The 25724-nt window shown below is 36.4% G+C and overlaps 2 protein-coding genes across 5 annotated transcripts in view; one reads left to right on the top strand and one right to left on the bottom strand.

Moving 5' to 3' along the window:
* Positions 1-378: 378 nt before the first annotated feature.
* pebp1 (phosphatidylethanolamine binding protein 1) lies at positions 379-4692 on the top strand. Its single transcript, XM_067439418.1, has 4 exons — positions 379-588; positions 1520-1629; positions 1783-1883; positions 4146-4692. The coding sequence occupies exons 1-4, from the start codon at positions 454-456 to the stop codon at positions 4361-4363; spliced, it is 564 nt and encodes a 187-aa protein (XP_067295519.1). The 5' UTR covers positions 379-453; the 3' UTR covers positions 4364-4692.
* A 218-nt stretch (positions 4693-4910) lies between these two features.
* Positions 4911-25724, bottom strand: part of taok3a (TAO kinase 3a) — an 85986-nt gene continuing 65172 nt past the window's right edge. For 3 of the 4 annotated variants that reach the window (XM_067439413.1, XM_067439414.1, XM_067439415.1), the window contains 10 exons: positions 23363-23530; positions 21469-21654; positions 19528-19662; positions 15112-15348; positions 14542-14670; positions 14070-14273; positions 11877-12116; positions 11091-11303; positions 9574-9756; positions 4911-5952 (listed from right to left, as the gene is read on the bottom strand). In XM_067439413.1, coding sequence (XP_067295514.1) covers positions 5791-5952; positions 9574-9756; positions 11091-11303; positions 11877-12116; positions 14070-14273; positions 14542-14670; positions 15112-15348; positions 19528-19662; positions 21469-21654; positions 23363-23530 — 1857 coding nt within the window. In that variant the 3' untranslated portion in view covers positions 4911-5790. Of the gene's footprint in view, positions 5953-9573; positions 9757-11090; positions 11304-11876; positions 12117-14069; positions 14274-14541; positions 14671-15111; positions 15349-16100; positions 16250-19527; positions 19663-21468; positions 21655-23362; positions 23531-25724 lie in introns of those variants that run through there. The other variant, XM_067439416.1, reaches the window with a different exon arrangement.

Genomic DNA, 25724 nt, shown 5'->3' with positions numbered 1-25724 from the left:
TGAACAAATTTGTTCGTTAGAGTCGGATCTTTTCAATGACTTGAATGAATTGGTTCACCAAACCAGTTAAGAATCGTAAAAAGTTTAAAAAGAACAAAGTGTTTGCTTTTAAACATATTTTTTACAGTCTATGCTTTTAAAACATGAATAATAATACAAATTAAATGCAAATTATATGTATGCTGTAAATAACTTTCTCTAAAATGTTCAAATGAACCGATTCGTGGAAACGACTCGAACTTGCCATTACGCTCAGAATAGGGGGCGGGCCAAAACAGTTTGACAGACCATCTGACCAATCAAAATTAAGATGAAGGTCAGATGCGGCAAGCTGATTGGCTATACCGTTGACTTCACACAATTCAATGAAAAATCACAATAAAACAACTGTAGGGGGAGACAGAAGCTCTTATTTTCTGCTGTGTTGTTATCTCGCAAGAGCCGCGAGTCACCATGCCTGTGGATATTAATGAATGGACAGGTTCTCTAGCTCTTACAGAGGTGGAGGAACACCCAGCCAAGCCTCTAACGGTCAAATATGGCACTTTGGAAATTGACGCGCTTGGGAAAGTATTCACACCCACTCAGGTCAGAGCCCTATGCACGCGCATGCAGGAATTAGGCCACTGTCTGTGGCTAGCAGTGCTTCACTGCATCATGCATAACTTTCCGAGGTGTGCAATAGACAATGGGGGTCATTTTAATGCAGGTTGCAGGTTTGCTTTTTGCATTTGCATTTACTAAAGAGGGTTAAAAAGAATGCAGTTTGCCTGTAGTTATGTAATGCGCACAAGGGCCACACGCAGCCAAAGTTGCATCTGTCTAGAAATTGCTCGATCACGTGATCTAAATGTGATTTTTATCTGCATTAACGTTACCTCGTGCTGAGTATACGTATACGAGTGAATGAATAAAATTACACCAAACTTTACATTATGTGTATGTATTATTCTAATAAATACTACATTTTAATTTTTAATCTGTATTGTTTGCTGGTACAGCTAGGGTCTTTCTCTATGTATATATAGAATAATAAATTGTGTTTCCTAAAGCAATGTTAGCTGTCGTGCAATAAGACGTATTTGGAATTGTGTTGCATTATAATTCATATAATAAAATGCAGTATAAATACATATTGTACAAGTTAATTGGTTGTTGGTATGTTAAGCAGTGACAGCAGCTTCCTGGAGTGGAACATATATTAAAAAAAACAAGGTTTTAAACAGCATTTTTGTGCTATATTAATTGGAACTATCCAAGTGAAAAAACATGGGGGAATAAATGGTGTTAAATGGTGACCACTTTCCCTTCTACCTGGGTAGATATTTTGAATTAATTAAATATAAAAAATAAAAAAAATAAAAAATATAATGCATATTAATATATGCTGTCAAGTTTGTGTAAAACAAACTATATCATTTGTAAGTGTATTATTAATATATAGTAAAATGTACTGTTTGTCATCTCAAGCTGCTTTAAAACTTATTTGCATCTTTGTTGTTTCACTTTCATTTCGCAGGTGCAGAATCGGCCCACATCCATTGAGTGGGAGGGATGTGACCCCAGTAAGCTCTACACATTGGCCATGACCGATCCAGATGCACCCAGCCGAAAAGACCCCAAATTTCGGTATGTTTCCACTTTCCAGATCAATCAGCTGTATTCATTGTATCAGAACTAAACCAAAGATGATGAACTACAATCGCAAACAAAGGGATTTGCAAGCATAGACAAACAGGTCAGGATACTGATATCTGCTAAAATTGTTGCGTTTAATCTCAGGGAATGGCACCACTTCCTTGTTGTCAACATGAAAGGAAATGACGTCTCCAGTGGATGTGTCATGTCTGACTACGTTGGTGCAGGACCCCCGAAGGGAACAGGTGAGAGCTCAGATTAAGTGTGCTCGACCTCATGCGGCACTGCAAGTCAAGGCAAGACAACTTTATTTATGTAGCGCTTTTACAATGACGATTTTAATTTAAATGTATCATATAGCGACAATGTGATCAGATCAGGGATATAGTTGATACAGTTCATTTACTAATTCCTTTTATTTGGATATTTAGTTGAAAACTGAAATTTTAGTGTCCCCAACTAAGCTAGCCAAGTTAGACTGCACAGACCGAATGCCATCAGGCTTGAAGCATTGCATGCCAGTTACAATTCTTGACAGGTTTTTCTTTATATGACACCTTCAGTTTCACTAACACTTGCAAATTCATATTTTTATAAGTATAAATATTTATAATGTTATATTGTGTCATGCTTATAAAAAATAAAATAGCTAAAACATTTAGGGTCAGATTTACTAACAGCTTGCATCAGCGCAAAGCCGCAAACCTTCCTTTGGCGTTACAAAACTGCTGTCAGAATTTAATAAAGACATTAGCGCATTTTTGTGGCTGACCTTATTTGCATATGCGTTTGTTGGAGTTTCACTTTCAGACACAAAATTAATGGGAGAAGAGTATTTAAGTGAATCACCCAAGGTTGCTGGTATTTTTGCCATTATTTAACACCCCCAAAAAATCATGTCTTAAACCAGACGCTAATTTGCGCTGCTCTTGGTAGATTGGTCATTACGGAAATGATCTAGTTGTGTCTGTGTTCTTTATTTGCACGTTGTCAGATGATCACGTGCAGAACTTTCCACTCCCATCAGCGCTTTTTTTTTTTTTTTTTTTTTTAATTGCACTCTTGCTATTTTGCCCTGTTTACTAAATCCGGTTCATAAATTCCATGTTTTTATTTGGTATATGTTACAGGCAATATAGTAAGCTGTACACAAAGTATTGAATGAAAAATGTTACTGTTAGCACATGAAAACATCAGTGCATCTGACATATTGCATCCAATCCACTTCATCTGTGATCAAGTATGCAAACACTTTGCGAGTGTCACCACGGGAAGCTGAAAAAGTGTCTTACTTCACGTCTCTTTTCAACTCCTCCCTTAACTAGGCGGCTTGTTGTCCGGTTAAATTTAGCCTCAACTAGGGATAGTTCACCCAAAAATTCTGTCATTAATTACCTCATGTCCTTACATTGACAGCTACACAACTAGCATTTTGAATCTTCAAAACGAAATCATGTGAATTGAGCGGTTTAGTCCAAATTTTCTGAAGATATACGATTGCTTTATTTGATGAACAGATTGAATTGAGCCTTTTATTCACATATAAACAATCATCAACGCATCAGCAATGAGGTTCATTCTTGTGTTACGCAGCACATTTGAGCTTCCGCAAGAACCAAAGAGGTTCATTCTTGTGTTACGCAGCACATTTGAGCTTCCGCAAGAACCAATGAGGTTCATTCTTGTGTTACGCAGCACATTTGAGCTTCCGCAAGAACCAATGAGGTTCATTCTTGTGTTACGCAGCACATTTGAGCTTCCGCAAGAACCAAAGAGGTTCATTCTTGTGTTACGCAGCACATTTGAGCTTCCGCAAGAACCAATGAGGTTCATTCTTGTGTTACGCAGCACATTTGAGCTTCCGCAAGAACCAATGAGGTTCATTCTTGTGTTACGCAGCACATTTGAGCTTCCGCAAGAACCAATGAGGTTCATTGTGTTGTGCAGCCCATTTAAGCTTACACAAGAGGTTTGTTCTTGTGCTTTTGTTTAGGTTCGCTGATCAATGTTCATATGTGAATAAAAGCATGCATTAAATCTGTTCATAGTAAGTACATTTCTTTATTTAGGATTAAACAGCAAAGCTAAACAGAGTGAGGAAAAGTTCAATAGAAAAACAGAATAAAACCATCATATTAAGCAATTGAGTCTCTTCAGAAAAACTGTTATGGATTAAAGGTAAAGTTATGGAAAAAATTCATATGGATTATTTTTGCCATCTTTTCTGAACTTTTTAAAGTGTCAAAGTGGTAGTTACGCAGCTGTCAATGGAGGGACAGAAAGCTCTCCGATTTCATCTACAAGATCTTAATTTGTGTTCCGAAGATTATCGAATGTCTTATGGATTTGAAACGAAGTGTAATTAATGTTAATCACAGAATTTTCACTTGAAAATGTCTGTCCTGAACTGTCCCTTTAAGTGGAATACACCTATTGACTGCCTTAAATGTCATTTCATATATTGTAGCCAATAAGTAAAGTAACAAGTTTGTGTATGCTTTCCTCAGGTCTCCATCGTTACGTGTGGCTGGTTTACGAGCAGTCAGATAGCATCAGCTGCACCGAACGCGTCCTCACTAATCGCTCTGGAGACAACCGTGGAAAATTCAAGATCCAGAGTTTCCGCAAGAAATACGGCCTTGGTGCTCCGCTCGCAGGGTCTTGCTTCCAGGCAGAGTGGGACGACTACGTACCCAAACTTTATGAACAGCTGGCCGGCAAATAAGGACCATGTTATTGCAGTTTATTCTGTTCAGAGCTTGACTCTGTATATTTTCAATTCAGCTTTTTCAAAAATGAAACGAATGAACTAGAGAGACAGCGTTTTGCTTTAAATTATTGTAGAAATTGTAATATTCAAGTCATATCTTGTTCTAGTTGAATTGAAATTAAGCAACTTCAATCTATGCCTTCATTTATGTCTCTTTGCTCAGAAGCATTTGGACTGCCTTGTGTTGTAATTTTGGCTGCACCTTTAATTTGACGGATTTCTCACCCCTATATATTGGAAATGGACACATCCTGGATAATAAAATCAGACTATGGAAAGACGTAGCTTGTGTGATGAGCACTTTATTTACAAATATAATTAAAAGCTCTGACGGAATCATGCCTCTTAACCTGAAAACAAATGTAAAGTGCATGCGACAGTAAAGCGTTTTATCCACTAATTTGACTTTGTAGAAAATACACGGCTGGAAGATGCAGAGAACCAAACAGCGTCATGAAATAAGAGGCCATTGAGGCAATTTCACCAGTAACTGCAGGAGGGAAAGGGTGGCGAAACATTTATTATATATAGATGTGTATGTATATATATAAAAAGAAATTGAAATTCAGTTAAAATGTAATAGGAAAATAAGTAAAAGTTCTCCATAAATCCTTCTATACACAAAATACATGTCCCTTCCCCTTCAGCCCTTTGTGCAGGTACCACGAGTTTAGGATTCACATATGTATTATTCACATTGTGCACCTCAGCTGAGGTGAATTACGGTATTGTACATATGAATGCACTGTTCTCTCTAAAAAAAAAAAAAAAATGGTTGAATACCATAGGAATCTCAGAGTCACAGATGCAACTATCAAATATGTACATTGTGTTATATGCAAACTTTATCAAATTCTTTCAATACTTAATAAAAGGTAATTTTCATTATTTTTCTGGGTGAATAAATACCAAAAAGAGATTCAAGCAGCAGGAGGCTGCAAAAAACTAAAATAGTTAAAAAAAATCCTTAAATCACACAGCCCATCAAAACATCTGCAAAAGGAACTAAAACGGTGCACAGGTGCATCTGCATTAAAATCAGCAATACAAACCCCTGGCTCGTATTGCTTTTGTCTTGAAATCTCTATTTTTCATTTTAGTTACACTGAAAGTGTTATCATTGCACGAGAAAACATTGACATCAACACGGTGACAGATGTAATCGTCTCGTATATAATGTTTATATATAAAAAGAGACAACTAAAGGACGTTATCCAGCATGTTGTCTTGCAGAGGGCGCCTCAAATGTGTAAGGCCTGTGCAGGCACCAGCCCAGAGGATTGATCGGACTGTCAGTAGCAAAAACGGCTCCAAAAAAAAAAAGGGGAAGGGAAAAAAGGCAGGTGACCAGGAAAGCGGGAGGATGGTGGAGTGTTATGGTCTCATCTGTAGTCATCTTTAGGGTAGTCCAAAGCACCCAAGTTATTGAAACCCATACGAAGGCTCTCCATGTCGAAGGCATCGATTTCTCTCTCCTGGCGGTCCAGCAGGTGTTTGATTCGGTCAGTGCGCTCTTTCTGAAGAGAAGCCAGCTCCTCTTCAATCTAAGAACACAAGACAGAAGCAAAAGGGTGTCAAACCAACAGAAGTGTGAACGAACCTACAGGATTTTGGTTACTAGTACAGATCTTTCCATGATAGACTACATTATCCCTGAAATTAAGGCTTTTGGTGTCAGGGGTTAGACTTTATTTTACAGTACATGTACTTACAGTGTATCCCACGCTAATATTGAGTAATGCAAGGCAACAACATGGTTTAAGGTTTAGGGTTAGTGCCTAGTTATTAGTTAGTGTCATTACCACAATGAGTACATAGTATGTACATTTGAAACAGGACTTTTAAATGAGATGATACTGATTTCTTTCTTCCCTTTAATCTATGAACTCATTACAAACAGCAAAAATAAAGTTAGACTTCAAATTAGCTTGTCCATGTGATGTATTTAACCCCAAAGAATAATCCAAATAATGGAGTAAAGTAGCTTTTGGAGCTTGCCTGGAAAGTTCATTTTTAAGGAGGGATTGACTGATTTTTATATGTGTGTGTGTGTGTGTGTGTGTGTGTGTGTTCATATATAAGCAATACAGGTCCTTCTCAAAAAATTAGCATATTGTGATAAAGTTAAATAAAGTGAATTATTTTCCATAATGTAATGATAAAAATAAAACTTTCATATATTTTAGATTCATTGCACTCCAACTGAAATATTTCAGGTCTTTTATTGTTTTAATACTGATGATTTTGGCATACAGCTCATGAAAACCCCAAATTCCTGTCTCAAAAAATTAGCATATCATGAAAAGGTTCTCTAAACTAGCTATTATCCTAATCATCTGAATCAACTAATTAACTCTAAACACCTGCAAAAGATTCCTGAGGCTTTTAAAAACTCCCAGCCTGGTTCATTACTCAAAGCCACAATCATGGGTAAGACTGCCGACCCGACCCTGTCCAGACGGCCATCATTGACACCCTCAAGCGAGAGGGTAAGACACAGAAAGAAATTTCTGAACGAATAGGCTGTTCCCAGAGTGCTGCATCAAGGCACCTCAGTGGGAAGTCTGTGGGAAGGAAAAAGTGTGGTAAAAAACGCTGCACAACGAGAAGAGGTGACCGGACCCTGAGGAAGATTGTGGAGAAGGACCGATTCCAGACCTTGGGGGACCTGCGGAAGCAGTGGACTGAGTCTGGAGTAGAAACATCCAGAGCAACCGTGCACAGGCGTGTGCAGGAAATAGGCTATAGGTGCCGCATTCCCCAGGTCAAGCCCCTGTGGGCTACAGAGAAGCAGCACTGGACTGTTGCTCAGTGGTCCAAAGTACTTTTTTCGGATGAAAGCAAATTTTGCATGTCATTCGGAAATCAAGGTGCCAGAGTCTGGAGGAAGACTGGGGGGAAGGAAATTCCAAAATGCCTGAAGTCCAGTGTCAAGTACCCACAGTCAGTGATGGTCTGGGGTGCCATGTCAGCTGCTGGTGTTGGTCCACTGTGTTTTATCAAGGGCAGGGTCAACGCAGCTAGCTATCAGGAGGATTCATGCTTCCATCTGCTGAAAAGCTTTATGAAGATGAAGATTTCGTTTTTGAGCACGACCTGGCACCTGCTCACAAGGCCAAAACCACTGGTAAATGGTTTACTGACCATGGTATTACTGCGCTCAATTGGCCTGCCAACTCTCCTGACCTCAACCCCATAGAGAATCTGTGAGATATTGTGAAGAGAAAGTTGAGAGACGCAAGACCCAACACTCTGGATGAGCTTAAGGCCGCTATCGAAGCATCCTGGGCCTCCATAACACCTCAGCAGTGCCACAGGCTGATCGCCTCCATGCCATGCCGCATTGAAGCAGTCATTTCTGCAAAAGGATTCCCGACCAAGTATTGAGTGCATAACTGAACATAATTATTTGAAGGTTGACTTTTTTTGTATTAAAAACCCTTTTCTTTTATTGGTCGGATGAAATATGCTAATTTTTTGAGATAGTTTTTTGAGATCAGTTGGTGCGCAATGAATCTAAAATATATGAAAGTTTATTTTTTATCATTACATTATGGAAAATAATGAACTTTATCACAATATGCTATTTTTTTAGAAGGACTTGTATATATGAAGAGTCTTCTGAAGCAATATGATGGTCAGTCATTTATATACACCTATGATGGCTAGAGGGTGAGTAAATCATGGGGTCATTTTCATTTTTGGCTGAACTATCCCTTTAAGGCATCCTTGCTAAATACAATTATCAAAAGTATTTCTTTCAAAATAAAATCTTATTGATCTATTTGCTGCATTAAATATACAATAAAATAAAGTATAAAAGTTACCACACTTTTACCACAAATAAAAAAAGTACATTTTAATAAATGTTACGAATAATTACATTTATATAGTGCTTTACTCTGCACTTAAAATGAAAGAATCTCCTAAACCACCACCAATGTGCAGCATCCATCTGGATTATGCGATGGTAGCCATATATACAGAACCACACACCAGCTTATTGGTGCAGAGAAGACAGAGTGATGATAAATCTTATATTAATATATATTTATATGAACTGCTGAATAAATACCCTGCTCTCTAGATGAATGCTTTCCATTGAAAATCAGGTACCACTTTAGTTTAGTGTCCAATTCTCACTATTATAGCTTCTTATTAGCAGAGTGGCAGGATATTATTAGGATACATTTCTAGAATATTGGCTGTTTATATTAGTACTTATAAAGTGCATATTTATGCCTTTTTCTGCATGACCATATTCTACATCCCTTAATCCAATCCAACACAAACTTAACAACTATCTACAACTTAAGAACTACCTAACTATTCTTCGTCTTCTTTCGGTTGTTCCCTTCAGGGGTCACCACAGCGAATCGTCTGCCTCCAGCGATATGTAAAGCACTGGATGGCCATAGGTCTGTTAAAAGCGCTATATAAATGCAGTCTATTTACCATTTACCATCTGCCAACCTAACTATTAATAATCATTAATTAGGAGGTAAAAGTCATAGTTAAAGGGGTGGTTGCGTGTTTTTTGGGGCTTGGTTGTGTTTATGGGGCACAATTTAACATGTCTTAATACTTTTTTTTTTTAAAAACACCACATTTTCTTATATTTGACCTTTATTCCACACCGCTGTCTCCACTATCCTTTGAACGGCTTGTTTGCTTCCCTCCAAAAAAACTAAAGTCTTAGATTGGTTAGATGGCCAAATGTAGTTTGATGTATTTTTATTGGCTGAAGTGCCAAGCACAGGTTGTCCGGAAACGTCACGCCCCTTACCATAACTGGCAGAAGTCAAATCTGCGGAGACTAGCAAGGGTTTAGATGTCACCAACCCGGGAAGAAGCTCGTTGTAGTCCAAACCGGCCGTTTTTGTAGGCAATAAATTGCCGTAATTTTAAAAGACAATATCTCCGTTTGCATTGAACTTTCAGCGCTGTAACTTTGCAGATACTGTTTATGCTCAAGCAGAAACATTACACACTAACTAAAGTAAAAAAAAAAGTGAAATCGAATGAAACCACCCCTTTAATATTTAGTTAATAGTGAGAATATGACACTAATCTAAAGCGTGACTAAAAATCCTATAATGGCAGACCACTATTGATGATATACTCTTATATAGAGTCTGGGTAATAAAAGAGGATAATAACTAGACCTTCTGTTCAAGGTGTGCTCTGCGCAGTGAGACTTTCTGCTCCAGTTTCTGTAGCTCGCGCTCGTGCTGAGCCTCGGTCTGAATCTTGATCTTGCTCTGGTAAGCATTGAGTAACTCCATCTCCTGCTGCAGCTGCTGCCTCAGTGCCTGGCACTCCGCCTCCTGAGCCTCATCCAGACGTAGCTACACAAAAACACAAAAGTGAGTACGTGAGCCTCAGAGTACTGCTGACACTACAGCACAGTTTCGGTTAACCATCAATGGCTTTCTTGTATGGGCAACGGGCTGAGACTGGAATTTCAAACAGAAGGGAGCCCTTGTTTATGTTAAATTTAAATCTGAATAAACTAACAAAAAAAAACAACAACTTACTTTTGCTTTTCCAAAACAGCTAATAAATAACACGTTTTGTGTTGCATTTTAAGGACGACATGAAATCTTTTTTCCACGAAGCAAACAAAACGGCTACATGGTGAATTACAATCTTACACACTTTGATTTGAAGCAAAAAGTGTTGGATAAAAGTGCTGTCAAATTGATTAATTGTGATTAATTGCATCCAGAGTTTGTGTTTACATAATATACTTGTGTGTACTGTGTATAATTATTATGTATATATAAATACACACACATTCATGTATAAATTTAAGACATTTTTGCATGTATATTTATATAATGTATATTAAATATCAATATAAAAACAAACTTAAATATATACATGCATGCATGTATATTTTTATATACATAATAATTACACACAGTACACAAACTTATATAATATAAAAATAAACTTTTATTTTGGATGCAAATAATTGATTTGATAGCATTAGTCAAATTTGCGAGACTATGATTGGAGAACCTTTCTGTATGGCATAATGGGTAATGTAGTTTTCCACCACAAATTGAGCTATTAAACTCGATTATTTTAAAAATTAGTTGAAAATGACAACTTCAATGAAAGCACATACCATCAATTAACAACTCTGAGCTCACAACAGGTCTATAAGTTATTTTTAAACAGGTTTATAAGTTATTGTTAAAAATCAATTTCCCTATGCAGAAAATGAATGTAGTTTTAATTTCAAGAACCTGTCTGTTGCACTCAGAACTCATATTTTAGAAGAAAAAAAAACAATTGCATTTTAAATATCACTACAATATTATTCGATGTTTGTGCTATTTTACTCAAAACCTTTAAATATGGATGCTAAATGATTTGTGAATATCATTCCAAAGTGAATGTGATTTCACAAAGTAAAACATGTTCCTGAATCAATCAACCAATCAGATTTGAGGAACATTTTTAAAGTTCATGTCAAGTTTAGACTTACAACCAGGGTTAGGTGCTTCTATATTAGTGTTATTCACCTTTCATTTCCCTCTGACTTTAGGGATATATTGTGGGTGGGGTTAGGTTTAGCGGTAGGGATAGGGACTAAATGATCAGACAGGACACCTTTAATGTAACGCTTCTTCTTGGCCCTTATAATGATTAACAGTGTAATTTCTTCACTCACTGCCTGTGATGCCATCATCTCGTTGATGCTCTGCTCGTACTGCTCGGCAAGGATGGCCAGTTTCCGCGTCTGCTCATCCTTCAGGGCTTTCAGCACTGTCTTGTGCTCGCTTTTGGGGGTCACCTCTAGCTGATGGTGCCGCAGGGCCTTGTACTGTTTTGTCTGGACTTTACATGTATCCTGGAACTGTTTCTTTATCTGGAGCTCCATAGCCTGCGGGACACACAACTCAGAGTTGTATAAACACAAACTGACAGTCTTATCAGGGCAAAAACTATCATAAATATGTGTATTGTCTCAAAATTGTTTGTTTTATTTAGACCAATTAGTTAACATTAACAAAAACATCTGTTAGATCATGTTGGCTTAGATCCATTAAATAATATTAATAGATACAACTTTTATTTGATTTTAATAATGTATTAGTAAATGTTGACCTTAACATGAACTAGTATTAATAAATGCTTTAGAAGTATTCATCAAATTAACTAATGTTAACAAATAGAAACTTATTGTAAAGTGTAATCGCTTTTTTAGATTTAAATGTACAAAGTGCCAATGCAATGAAATGTTTAAACGTTTCTCAGATGAATACATCATAGTACCATTATCATCAGTCTCTACGGACCTGCAAATGTTCCTAATATCTACCCAGTTTCTAAAAAAAATCAAGGTTAATTTTGCAACTACAGTCAGAGAAAAAAGGAGACCTACATAAATTTTGTAGGTTAAATTCATACTATATATAGCTAAGTAATAAGAAATGTTTTCCACGGTCGGTGGCACCTTGAGGTTCTTGGGCTGCTGCCGTAGTTCAAGCACATGTTTCCTGTGCAGTTCTCTTTCTCTACGGTTGTTGTATTCGATCTGGTTCTCCAGCTCTGTTTGGTGCTGCAGTCGGATCAGATCCATGCGAAGTTTCTGTAGCGTCTTCAGCTGTCTGTGTTCAAGTTCTTGGGTCGACTCGTCTTGTCTGATCAACATGGCGTGCTCCATTTCCTTCTGGGTCTTTTTTTTATTTAACTCCTGACAGTCAAAAACAGAAAATATTACATTGGCTGACCATTCAATTAAAATCCAGTTTTCTCTTATGTCAAATCCAATTTCAGTTATTCAAATAACAGTGCCTGTCTATTAAATCTACTACAATTAATGACTGGATTTTTATATATCCTTCAGAAAATGATTGGTGTTTTATGAGACTTGTTTAGCATGATCCTATGTATCCAAGATATTTATAGATTTCATATAGACTAGCTCTTTTGAGCATTCACCTCTCAAACACAAAATACTGATATTCTATTCGCTAGAAATGGCTTTCCCATCACACTGATCACTTAGAACACCTTAAGTAATAACAAACACCTCTTCAACAAACCATTCAGGGGATGAATTACACACACAAAAACTAATCATAAGTATGTGCAACCATAATAAAAGTATGATTGCATACATGAAACATAATAATATGTTAATAAGTGTCTCACAATTAGTAGATTAGTAGGCTTCAAGGCCAGAACAGAGCGTCAAATAAGGAAGACATCCAAAATTTGGACCAGGACTCCAAATCACTGGATTTTGCATCGTCATGTTTGCTGTTCTCAGTGTTGGGGAGTAACTACTTACATGTAACTAGATTACATAATTTAATTACAAAGTACATGTAAATGTAATCAGTTATAGTTACTGAGAAGAAAAAATGTGTAATAGTAACCTTTAACAGTTACTTACAGTTGAAGATGTTAATAATTACAAAGAGGTTACATCTGAATATTTTCTGTAAAAATCTAGGATATGTTGAATAATATTAATTTGTTGCTTTGCCTGTTTTTAATGTGCATGAATCCTGCCATTTAAAGGCCATTTAGTGAAGCCATGTCTGATGCTTTTGATTGATTCTTATTTGAATTTCAGGCACCATGTCCGCCAATTACATCAATCCATATTGCCGCTGGAAGCTTTAGCCTACAACCTGTCTGAGAGCTGCCACCATGGCAAATTATAAAAATGTGTTCCAGTGCTGGAAATTAGAAAAGTAATCAAAAAGTAATGACGTCATTTTACATTACTTTAATAAAATAATTGAAAAAATTGCACTACTTATTACATTTTAAATAGGGTAACTTGTAATCTGTAATCCATTACATTTGCAAAGTAACCTTCCCACCACTGGCTGTTCTATAGACCATAAATGGGTTTCGATTCGGTAATACTTCCGAAGATTTCCTGCTGATTAAAGTGCTAGATTAAGAGATTTGCACATTGCTGCATTACTTATTTTCAAATCAGATTATTTAAATCAACCCTGAGAAAAGGTTTAAATTTTGCATTAACCCTGGGAAAAGCCCAAAATATGATTCAAAGGAATAAACATATATACGTATACTGTATAATACCTTTCAAAAGTTTGGGGTCATTAAGATTTTTTTGGTTTGTGAAAGTAGTATTTTATGCTCACCAATTTTACATTTATTTCATTTAAAATACAGTAATATTGTAAAATATTACTACAATTAAAAAAATACCTGCAAAGCTGAATTTTCTGCATCATTACTTTATTCTTCAGTGTCACGTGTCCTTCAAAAATCATTCTAATATACTGATTTGCTGCTCAAGATTACCATCAATGTTGAAAACAGTTGTGCTGCTAATTATAGGATTGTTTGATGAATAGAACGTTCAAAAGAACAGCATTTATTTAAAATAAACATTTCTAATTATAATCTCTGTGTGACCTTGCTGAAAAAAGCTTTAATTTCTTTATGCATATAAAAAACATACTGACCCCAAACCTTTGAAATATTATATATATATAATATCTCACAGAGAGAGCATGAGGAGAAAGAGAGCGAGATAGAGAGATAGAGAGAGAGAGAGAGAGAGAGAGAGAGAGAGAGAGAGAGAGAGAGAGAGAGAGAGAGAGAGAGGTGTCCTAGGCAGTGATTTGTCTATTTCCTACTTGAAGCATTTCATCCCTACCTCTCGTAACTGCTCTTGCTCAAACTCATGCCTCTTGATCATGATCTTGCGTTTGAAGGCCCTGCAGTTCCTGTCGTAGAAAGACCTCTGCTGACCCAGGAGCTGAGCCTCTTCTTCAGCCTGAGAGTGCTGGATATTCTCCTTATGCTTGGACAGCCTCTCCTGTTTCTCTTTCTTAGGCGTGCTGTGGTCTTCACTCATTTCCTAAATTTAAGAGTCACAAAGACCATGAGATGAGACATGGGTGACAGTGGTTTCAGACTAAACATCCTCATTACAGAACATATAAAACATTGCAACACACTACTTCTGTAATGTGACAATTATCCAGGTGAAACACGATATTCAGAAATATATAAGAAATGAAATGTATGATGCTTGATTTCTTTGGAATAACAAATATTCTTAGGAGATAAGGAACAGTTGAGGTCAATTTTAGTTTCATGTTAACTTGGAGGATCTTGACAGTGACCTCTTTGATCTTCTCCTTGCACAGCTTGTACTGCTTCTTCTGGTTGTCAAGGAAGGTGGTGAGCTCTTTCTTCTGTTGGGCCATGATTTGCTGCTGAAACTTCTTCTCATCAGCTGCCAGTGTTTTCATCTGAGGAATATAACAAATGTATCATCAATAGCACTTCAGTAGATCACAGATTTGTATTGCTCATGTTAAAACGACAAACTAAACAAATCCTCACAAGCCTATAGTCTTCTTAGGCTCTATTAACATACTAATCAACATATGTTGCATGAATAATTAGCATTTATCCCTTAGCTATTAACATGTTCAACATGCAATATGGAAAAGCATAAAATAAACTTGCGTTTGACCTGTGTGAACTTTTAAACTAATTTCTTTTTTCAACTTTATACAGGGATTTTATCATTTAGAATTTATTGTTAAGATGTTTAAGTAATACAAGTCCCAGAACGGGATGTTACATCAGCCAATCACTACTTTCATTATGTCAAATGACCAATACTTGATCGGCTAGTAACTATTAACAGTAGGGTATCAACAGAAGAAGGAAGAAAGATCACCCACTTCTTTGTCCGTTTGGATGGCGTGCTTCTTGGCGAGTTTCTCCAACTCAATGAAGGCATTGTTGGCGTGGGTTTCCAGTTCTTTCTGGAGCTTCAGTCTGTGCTCGTCCATCTCTGCCTTCAGCTTGTTCTCCAGAGCGATCAGCTGCTTCTGGTGTTGCCGTCGCATGCGTTTGTACCCCGACATCTGTTCTCGGAGCTCATTTTCCTGCTCGTGTTCGTGGATCTGACGCGTTACCTAGACGGAAAGAAACTCAGTCAGTGAGTGTGATGGGTAACTTTTGAGATGATTATGATGAGATTTTGTAAGCGTAGCAAAGTGTAAAGTCAACCCACAGATCTTGGGAAGACCTGGTGATTGGATGATGGTGACCAAAAGTCAAGTTAACTGAAATTTTATCCCATTTGACCAAATTAAAAAGACATTGTCAGATCATTCTTAATTAGGTATCAAGCTATAAGGCATTTTCCTACTTGAAAACGTTAAATGTATTCCGTTTTCTTTGTTTTTAATCTGTGGGTTTGATTCTAAGGCATCCCCATGAAAATAGACAGGAAAATGTAAGGATCTGACAAGATATCATCCATTAAATTAGATGTGACCAGATTGCAAGCTCACATCCTAATCACAGTGTCATCTTTTCACATTATGATAGAATAAAAAGTAGCAGCTATGAAAACAACAACACTAGACTAAAAGTTCTTGTGATATCAAAGTTATGTTAAAATCGCAAGTGCTATATTATTATACTGACAAGTTTAAATAGAGCATGATGGCAAAATTACAATTCAGTCCATCAAAATGATGGATAATAATAATTTCAGTGCAACATCTGATTGTGACAAAGAGGAAAAGATGCAATTGTGACTATTTCCCATCTCAACATTGCCTTCATCTAAAACCTCACTGATGCAACTAAAATTATAAATGAAAACAGACCCCCCCACCACCACCATTCCCTTGCCTATGCAAACCCCAGGAAGACAAACCTGGAAGAAGGGCGTGTCCAGATCAAACTGTTCGTTGAGTTTCTCGTAACTCCCACCTGAACTCCTCATGCCAAACATGTTGGCGAAGTAAACCACCCGTGAGAACATTGAGTCGCCTGCACTACATCCCCCAAAAGCACTCGCTCAAAACCCACCGAGAGAGAAAGAGAGAGCAAGAGAGGGATGGAGATAAAGAGAGAGGGCGAACACTGCTTCTCCTCTCTCCTCGCAGGTGCGCCATGTATGAAAGAGGTTCTCAGAGAGGCCTGGCCCTGCAGGCGTGCTAAGCAGCGTTTAGTAGGCTAGTCACATGAGATGCCCGTTGAAGGGGGAAATTTCCTAATCACCCTGAATCAGTAGCCCCACTGTAACCGCAGTCACCAATCCAATCGCTTTCTGCCCAAATGCCCCTATCAGCCACACCAAAGGGGCATGTGATATCACTAAGCCAAGGTAGCAAAAGTAGAATGGGAAATAGTGAAATAAACACGTTCAGGTTAAAGGTAACACAGATGGGCATCATAACCGGATTTAAAATTAACTTCTGATCATTTGAGAAGGTAAATACATGTTTATGTAGAGCTGACACTAATGGAGTTCATGTGTAACCAAAAATGGCATTTAAAAGCTTTGTCCCAAACAAGATAAATGTCATTTTAAGGCGTGCTCCTAATGCAAAGGTAGCTACAAAAGGTTTAAAGTATGGTTTGTTAGAAATAAATGCATCCCACACAGAAAATGCATTTCTAGAATGCACTGTGATAAACTCATCTGCAATTTGTCACTTAGCTTAAGTTGGCATGAAACGACTTCTGCGATTTTCTTCCCTATCCTGACGTATATATGAGTAAAACGGCTTCTGGAATTAGAGAAATGTAGGGCGGAACTGGATTTTGTCCTTCAGGAATTGATTGGATCATAGGAAGCTGGATGTTGTTAACTATATGTAGACAGAACTAAATGCCAGTTTGTCTTCCCTATGCCGAGAAACACTTCATGAAGAGAATAGATGCCGTTTTGAAGGGGAAGGGAGGTTAACAATTTTGATTAAAGATTAAGGGGGTACATTAATAAAATAAAATAAATTTTATTTCAAATAAATGGCATTCTTTTAAACTTTTTTTATATATACCAATACATTAATATTTGTACAAAAACAATAAAGCAGCAGCAACTTTTTCAACATTGGTAATAATAAAAATGTCTCGAGCACCAAATCATCATATTAGAATGATTTCTGATTAGAAGGATCTTGTGAAATGGAAAATTGTTCTTTTAAATTGTAATATAATTTCACAATATTACTCTCGTTAAGGTACTTTTGATCAAATAAATGCAGACTTGATGAACACGAGAGACTAAAAACGCTTTAAAAAAATTTGTACAGATCCCAAAAGTTTTGAACAGTAGTGTAATTGTACGTTTATAAGGGGCTCATGATTTAGCGTGGCAGCACACTAATTTAAAACTCTACTGGAATCAATTATGTCAAGTCTTTGATGAGCTTCACATGAAGAAAATATTTGGACCAAAGAAATTGCTTTCCTCAAGAGAACACGAGAGAAAATTTGAGGAGTTGCTGCCTATGAATATCAGTCACTTATGGTTAAACCCACACAGAAATTATGGTTTTAGCACAAAGATCTGAGAGCATTCTTGTTGATGACCATAGGCATAATAAAATTAGTAAATATATTTCATATACAAACAGTGGCTGAGGAACTGTGAATTACTCTGCATGGCCAGAACATTTTTCAGCTTAAAATCTGTTAATATGCACCTAAATGTGAAGCATAGCCTGCATGTAATACCTTAAGCGAATGTGGAATGAAGCAGACATAAAATTTATTTCACGTAATTGTACCTCAACAAACATTGCTTAAAAACCGGATCAATGGTGTGGCAATAATTCTGTTTAGTGGACAAGGAGATTCTGTGATCCATTTATACCGCAAGTGAAACCGGTAGAGCTCCTTGAGAAGCCTAAAACTGATCAAACGGCAAATAATTGTTAGTAAACACTACAAAATTACAGCCTCAAAAGCTATCAAAAATGTAGCTTGTCATTTATATTTTCTTTACAGAGTACAAATGCAGATGCTGCGCATTTATTTGTGCTATCACAGGATATGTGTATATTTGAATAATGTACAGTGAGCCAGCTTGTATAACCATATACAGTTGTTAATTTAGTTTTGCAAACCTTAAGTCCCCCCCCCCATTCCAGTGTTCTACATGTCCATGTAAACAAGCGCATGTCATTATGTTTTATGTTTATGTCTTATTGGTTTATGATTGTGAAGCACTTACTGTGTTGCCATGTCCAATTATATACATTTTTGGGCTTTTCAATATGAAAAAAACGGAAGAAAACAAGGAACAAAGGAAACAGAAACATGAGATGCAGATTTATGAGATTCTGTTTTGATTTGCAGCTGGTAATACGTCTCTGTTCTTAATGCATCCAAGATATTCTCACATTCCCCTTTTCATCGATATATAGTTGTCAATACATCTATTTTTATTTATTTAATTCGTTCAATTCATTCTGTTTCACTTTCTACACCTCACCCCTCCTATACAGCTTTTCATTTGAAAAACAAAGAGTCACTTTCCCTGCACAGTCCAGATCCATGAGTATCATTCCACACGACTGCAGTAAACCCATATCGATGAATAAAAAACGCTTGATAAAAAAAAAAAAAAATCCGATTTAGGATGGTTCACCATGCCCATAAACCCACTAAAGCCAAACTCCTTTGTGATCATCTGAAATGATGGATGAGTGTCTGTAGTATCAGACAAAGTCCACTGAGGTTGTCTGCCCCTAGAGGGCGCTCACGCTCCAGCAAAATGGGGCCAAAACAGGTGACATCATCATTTAAACCAAGAATACTGCGATCGACTACACCGCCTGCCAGTGATCTCCATACATTCATCAATTAGGGTGGAAGTGGTATCACAATAGATTCTTGTTCTGCTTAATTGCATATAATCTTTATTGGTATCGTACATCTCTCACACTGACCTTTTGTTTTAATAAAAAGGTATTTTTTCCCCCAAACCCCACAAGATGAAGAATATCCTTTTGTGTTGGATCACACACACTGAATTAACTAATAGTAGACAACAACACCAATGACTCGTGCGAGGAGTGCAGCTGGCTATTGACTGAAGCATGTTGCCTTGACAACAGACATGAGAGTGAGAGAAAAAAGTAGGACCCTTCATTTCTTCCTCTCGAATAAAGAGAGGGTAAAACAGACGAGAAGGAGGCAAAGACCACCGAGAGAAAGAGAGAATGACCACAGAGTGTATTAAAGCCAAGGATGAAAGAAAAGAACGAAAGAGGGAAGCAAGAGAGGAGGGGGGGAATGAGAGGATGACAGAGAGAATGAGCAGGGATGATGTCATTCTTTTTGCTCACCAGTGAGGCTGACTTGATGGTGGCGAAGCGCTCGCGGTTTTTATAGTTGTGAGCCTGAGCTCTTTCCGACGAGGACGGTCGCAGGTCCGACCGGTGGTCCCGAAGAGGAAGGTCATCGCGGATATACTGATGATCCTGAAGACGAACAAAAACAAATAAAATCAGTCAAGGATTTGGTTTCACAACATAATAATCTCTTGAGCAGCGGATGAGATATTTTGTTTTAACCGCAGGAGTTGCTGCTATAATGCACAATGTACTGCGTCACAGTATTTTGACAGGTGCAGTCCAAAGTGACTTTGTCCAATACAAACTATACATTTTCCTTACAACATCCACAGCAGGAGTTTTATATTTGCTGTTGCTGCAGCATCAGCTGAGATTTTTCAACATGAGACTGTTCAATACTAACATGCTTCAAATATCTTTATTTTATTTCATATTCCTGAGGGTTTGATCTGCTCTCGGTGAACAAAATGAAGTACAACTTGTTGAAGAGCTGTTCAGTTCCCTTAAGTCAACTTATATTTCTCCTGCATGCTGATGCAATTTCCTTGAGGACAGGAAGTGTCAATCATACATGCATGTGTATGCGAAGTGTGAACTTCCTAAATCACATACTTTTAGAAAATGTACAGAGTACGTAATTGATACAGTTTTATATATGCAGCTGTGTGGTATAAAGGCTGCATTATTTTTTGTACAAATATAACCAATAATAACATTATTAATAATAAATAAAAATCATACAAATAAATTCTACTATTGTCACAGTAAAATAAAGTATTTAAGAAAAACAATAATAAATTTATATTTTTCAGTACGACTAAAATAACAATATTTATAATGATAATAATAATAAATAATTATTACTATTAAAAATAAATAATACTATTTTTAATATTTCATTGTAAAATAAAGTATATAAGACAAACAATTATAAAATAATATTTTATAGTACAAATGTAAAATAACAACCACAATGAAAATAATTATTACTAAATTAAAAAAATGAACTACTATCATTATATTTCACTGTAAAATAAAGTAATATTAAAATAAAATAATTTACTTGGAGTATAAAAGATTTACATTTCTAATATCTATAATACTAAATACAAATATATATATATATATAAAAAAAAACACACAACTTATTTTAATAAAAAAAATATTAAAATAAGAAATGTTAGTGCTGCCAGATCGATTAATCGTGATTTAACTGCATCCAAGATAAACGTTTGTTTTTACACAATATATGTGTGCACTGCGTATAATTATTATGTATATATAAATACACATTTACTCATGTATATATTTAAGAATTATTTGCATATATATATATATATATATATATATATATATATCTATATCTATATAGATGTGTGTATGTATAATTATGAAAATATATATATATATATATATATATATATATATAGACTCACACATGCGTGTGTACTTATATATAAACATACTATGTGTGTGTGTGTGTGTGTGTGTGTGTGTGTGTGTGTGTGTGTCTATATATATGTACATATATACACTCACACAAGCACGCACACGCACGCATGCACGCACTACATAATTATACACAGTACCCACAAATATTATGTAAACAATATAGTTCATATATACTGTAATAGAGAAGTATGCATATTTTGAAAAAAAAAATGTTGAAGTGGAATAGAAGATCTTCCAATCTTATATCCAAGTGTGCCTTTTCTGTGCACAGAATAAATATGTACAGGCCATTAAAATTGTAACAAGCTGGTCTTCTAAGAATAGCTCAACTGAATTGACTTCCAGGAATCTACTAGAGAGCATATGTTCAATTTTTATTTGTCAACATCAATAGAAGTATGGTAAGCATTTAACTGAAAAAAAGGACTGCAGTGCATCGTAAAGCTTGTGGAGATATCTGTCCGTGTGTGTGTCCTGAACCTTTTTGTGGTGCGTGGAAGACTCTAGGGTGCTGTCGTAGTCGTGGTGCAGCTCGGAGCAGGAGTCATCAGGCACCTCCTGCAGGCTGTTGACGCTGCTGCTCTGACTGCCCGTGCTCACAGAGGTGCTGGGGATGGAATGATTACTGCCCAAACTGTTCATCTTACAGGCTGCCTGCTCTCCATCCTGCACAGTGGACAGAGAAATACACACTGAGAAACAGATTACCATCCATTCTGAAAACCAATATTTATTTCAATTACTGAGAACAATTTACACAACCCAATGCAAAGGTCTGTAATGGCAGTTATTTGTTAAACAGACACATTCACACCGTTACTGAAATTCTTTATGCCTAATAGTTCAATATTGTTCAAAATACTCTACAGTTCTATATACCTTCAAAGTAGATTAAAAAATAATAAATAAATAAAATTTCCAAAAATTTCTAAAAAGTTCCATATACTTTCAGAGTAGATCCAGTAGAGTCTATTATATAATTCAATAAAGTATATAGTTCTGTATAGTATGTAATGCAGTATAATACACAGTTAGTTTATAGTGCAATATTATATAAATGTATATATCTACATTTAAGTTTAGTATACCTTCAATATAGTTCAGTAGGTTATTTTATAAAGTTTAGTGCAGTATATATCTCTATATACTTTCAAACGTACTTTGACATACAGTATACAGTATATAATTCAGTATAGTATTTAGTTCCTACACATCAAGTGTATGTTCAAACTATTATTTATAAAAGTGTGGGGTTGGGATTTATGGGTTTTTATGTTTTTGAAAGAAGTCTCTTATGCTTATAAAGGCAGCATTTATTTGATAAAAAATACATCAAAACAGTAAAACCAAAATATTACAATTAAAAAGAACCGTTTTTAGATATTATCTATTATCTATATTTTATTATTTATACATGTTATCTATTTTATACACTCCAGTCTTGGTTTACTGTCACTTTTAATCAACTTAATGTATCTTTGCTAAGTACAAAGAATCCTGAATTTTTTTCCAACATTAATAATAATAAGAAATGTTTTTTGAGCATCAAATCATCATATTAGAATGATTTCTGAAGGATCATGTGACTCTAAAGACTGTAGTAGTGATGCAAAAAAATCTGATTTGCATCACAAAAATATAAGAAAAATACAGTTTTGTTGTTGTTGTAGTATTTTTAATAAAATAAATGCAGCCTTGGTGAGCATAAGAGACTTCTAAAAACACAAAAAATCTTATGGTAGTGTACTTTCAGTATATATGTAGTTCTGTTTAGTATATAGTTGGGTATAGTATATATATATATATATATATATATATATATATATATATATATATATATATATATATATATATATATATATATATATATATATATATATATATATATATATATATATATATATATATATATATATATATATATATCATCATATACCTTAAGTTTAGTACAGTACAGTATAAGGTACAGTGTACTTTTAAGTTAAATATTTATAATATAGCTCAGATTAGTTTATCATCCCTTAAGTGTATCGATCCTTTATTTGATGTCAACAGACTGATCCTGAAACCAAGTGTAGTCACAAATTATTGTATGATAACTCAATCGGTGAATATTGTCCTGTCAGCTGACATCAAATAAAGGATCGCCCTATTTAAAACTGATGTTAAATCGAACCATGGATGGAAAACATGTTAAATATATATTTAAACAAGAGAAACTAATGAGTGCCTCAATATGAATGCCATATCAGTTGAATACACAATATGTGGCCATATGCAACACTATGAAACTCCCACAGGCAAGTATGAATCCAACATGTGTGTATGACACTCATGGGGACCTTTCATTTCTTAGAGCATTTCCTGTACCCACCTCCTCCTCTTCCTGAGACTCCCCCATTGGGCCGTTGTGTTTCTCTTGGTAGAGGATTTTTTTCATTTTACGGTACTGCAGGTTGTCTAGTTCTCTGACTGCATCCTTCGTCCTCTGGATCAGATCGATGAGGACCTGCAGAGGACGATCTCTCCTTACGAACTCATGCTGGGACAGACAAAGGGGGACAGAGAGGAGATTTGTGAAATGAATAAATGTGTTTTTGGAATTTTAGGCAAAGAAAATGAGCACTAAGTGGTTATGAAATGTGCATGAGTGTGTAAACATCCTGACCAATCACATCTCACCCTCAGATTCTGGGTTTTATTTAATTTATGACGAGTGTATCGCAGAGAGGAAAAGTGTGTTTTTTTTTGGCCCCATGTTCAACTTGAAAACTACATGAATGGCATTCATTTCATAAAAGCAAATATTTCAGGAGAAACATTTGGGGGTTAAGCATGATGCAATTCAACTGCCATGAAATAAACCCAGTCTCAATCCTCTCAGCGTGTCGGATTACTCCACTTGTGCTCTGAATTACGTCATTTCATGTTTGTCCTTTGCTCACTAGAGGGTGCTCATGTGTAATGTGGCCCTGAGTGGACATATGGCATATGGAGAAGGTTTTGGACATGCCTGGCTAAGTGAGGACTTGATCTCACCTCCTCAATGAAAATATAAAGAGAACCCACACGAGCTGCATGTGTGCATGTTAACTGGTTGCACAAAACTGTGCTCTGCAAACCACAAACCAAGGCTCTTTGAAAGTTAATTGGTCATGTTGGAGTTCTTTCCATTACTCAACTGTAGTAATTTATTTATTTATTTGGAAGAAAACGGTTAGAATCCCAAATCCAAAATAATCAATCCCTGTCCCGTTCTTAAAAACAGCTGCTCTTGAACGTTTACCGTAAATCCTTCTTCTGGGACTCTTGACAGCAACTTTTCCTCTAAAGAATGCATCGTGAAGACCATCTTTGTTGCACTTACCCGGCCTAAACTCTTCCTCTTTTTTAAGAAATACTTCAACGATTATTGATCTTCCTGCATTGATACAATTGAATGAGAATTGAACTGAGCTGGACGAGGACATTACTTTTCTCCAGAGCTGAAACTAATTAACAACTTTTTTACAACAGAAATAAACCATCACCGAACTTACTTAAAGCTACACTGTGTAACTTTTTTAGTTTATTCTTAGCTAAAAACACTTAGTTCTTTCAAAAATATATGTGCTCATTAATGTATATTTACTTATTTCAAGTAATAAAGTATTCTGGTAAGTTTATAATATGCCATTGAAAATATACGGGTGAGGGGTTCGAATGCTGGTCGCCATGTTGCTCCTCCATCGTGAAAGTACATTAGCCAAAGAGGGACACACCCTTAAATTCAAGCTTCGCCTTTGGCGTTTTAACACTCGATGGCACCGTGTCGAATGTGAAGAGGGGGATTGCCATGTTAATCTTGGACTAAATCGGCCATGGTAGGAGTTATACCGAAATCAGAATTGAGAGGAACAGAAACTAATATTTACTGCATGGTCACATACTTTTTCACCGCTAGATGGGGGAAAATATCACACAGTGTAGCTTTAACCTAGCCTGACAAGCCAGACCCACATCAAGATGTTTGGTCTGGAAATTCAGCATAGACAGGGCTCAATCCGAGGGGCGGGATAAACGGTTGTCTTTCAAACTCCCTCTGCACGCGATAGGATAGCGCTACATCAACCAGAGCAACGAAGGTGAAACAGAGCTTGTTGATAGATTAAACATTCGCCGTATCCGGTCAGCAAAACCCCGAACACATCTTCCCTTTTTAAGAATGACTTCAGTGCCGTTCTTTGTTCTTTTCTCAGAGAAAAGCTTAACTCCAAGTCTTCCAGAGTCACGGTCAAAGCTGATTCGAAAGACCGCCGCCGTTCGCCAGTTTCTGTGTTTACTAGAAGCACGCAAACGCAACTCGGCCGTCGTCATTATGGCACCGCCCACCGACTCTATACACGATGTGATTGGTCCGGCAAGAGTTAGGGGAACACAGCTCAGAAGGGAATTGAGAGTTCCTAGACGACACTTGCGGGCAGATTAGATTTGCTGCCGCTAGGGTGCGTCTAGATTTCTAGGCTAGCTTTAACCTGGACTATTGCACTATTTTCTCTAGAGCTGATATACAGCTGAAGCAAACTTTGCTGAATTATTTTCCTGTTATCACTGCTGCTGCTTTGAAACAATCTGTTATTATAAAAAGTTAAATAAAGGTGACCTGTTTAAACTGTTCTCACAGACATATTCAAAGTAATCTTGCATGATTTTATTGACTTTAATAAATGTTATAGTCTGTATGACAACCTATAATT

Source organism: Pseudorasbora parva, chromosome 3 (genome assembly GCF_024679245.1).
Source record: "Pseudorasbora parva isolate DD20220531a chromosome 3, ASM2467924v1, whole genome shotgun sequence".
Classification (NCBI taxonomy): domain Eukaryota; kingdom Metazoa; phylum Chordata; class Actinopteri; order Cypriniformes; family Gobionidae; genus Pseudorasbora; species Pseudorasbora parva.
This window is presented reverse-complemented; position numbering and strand designations above follow the sequence as displayed.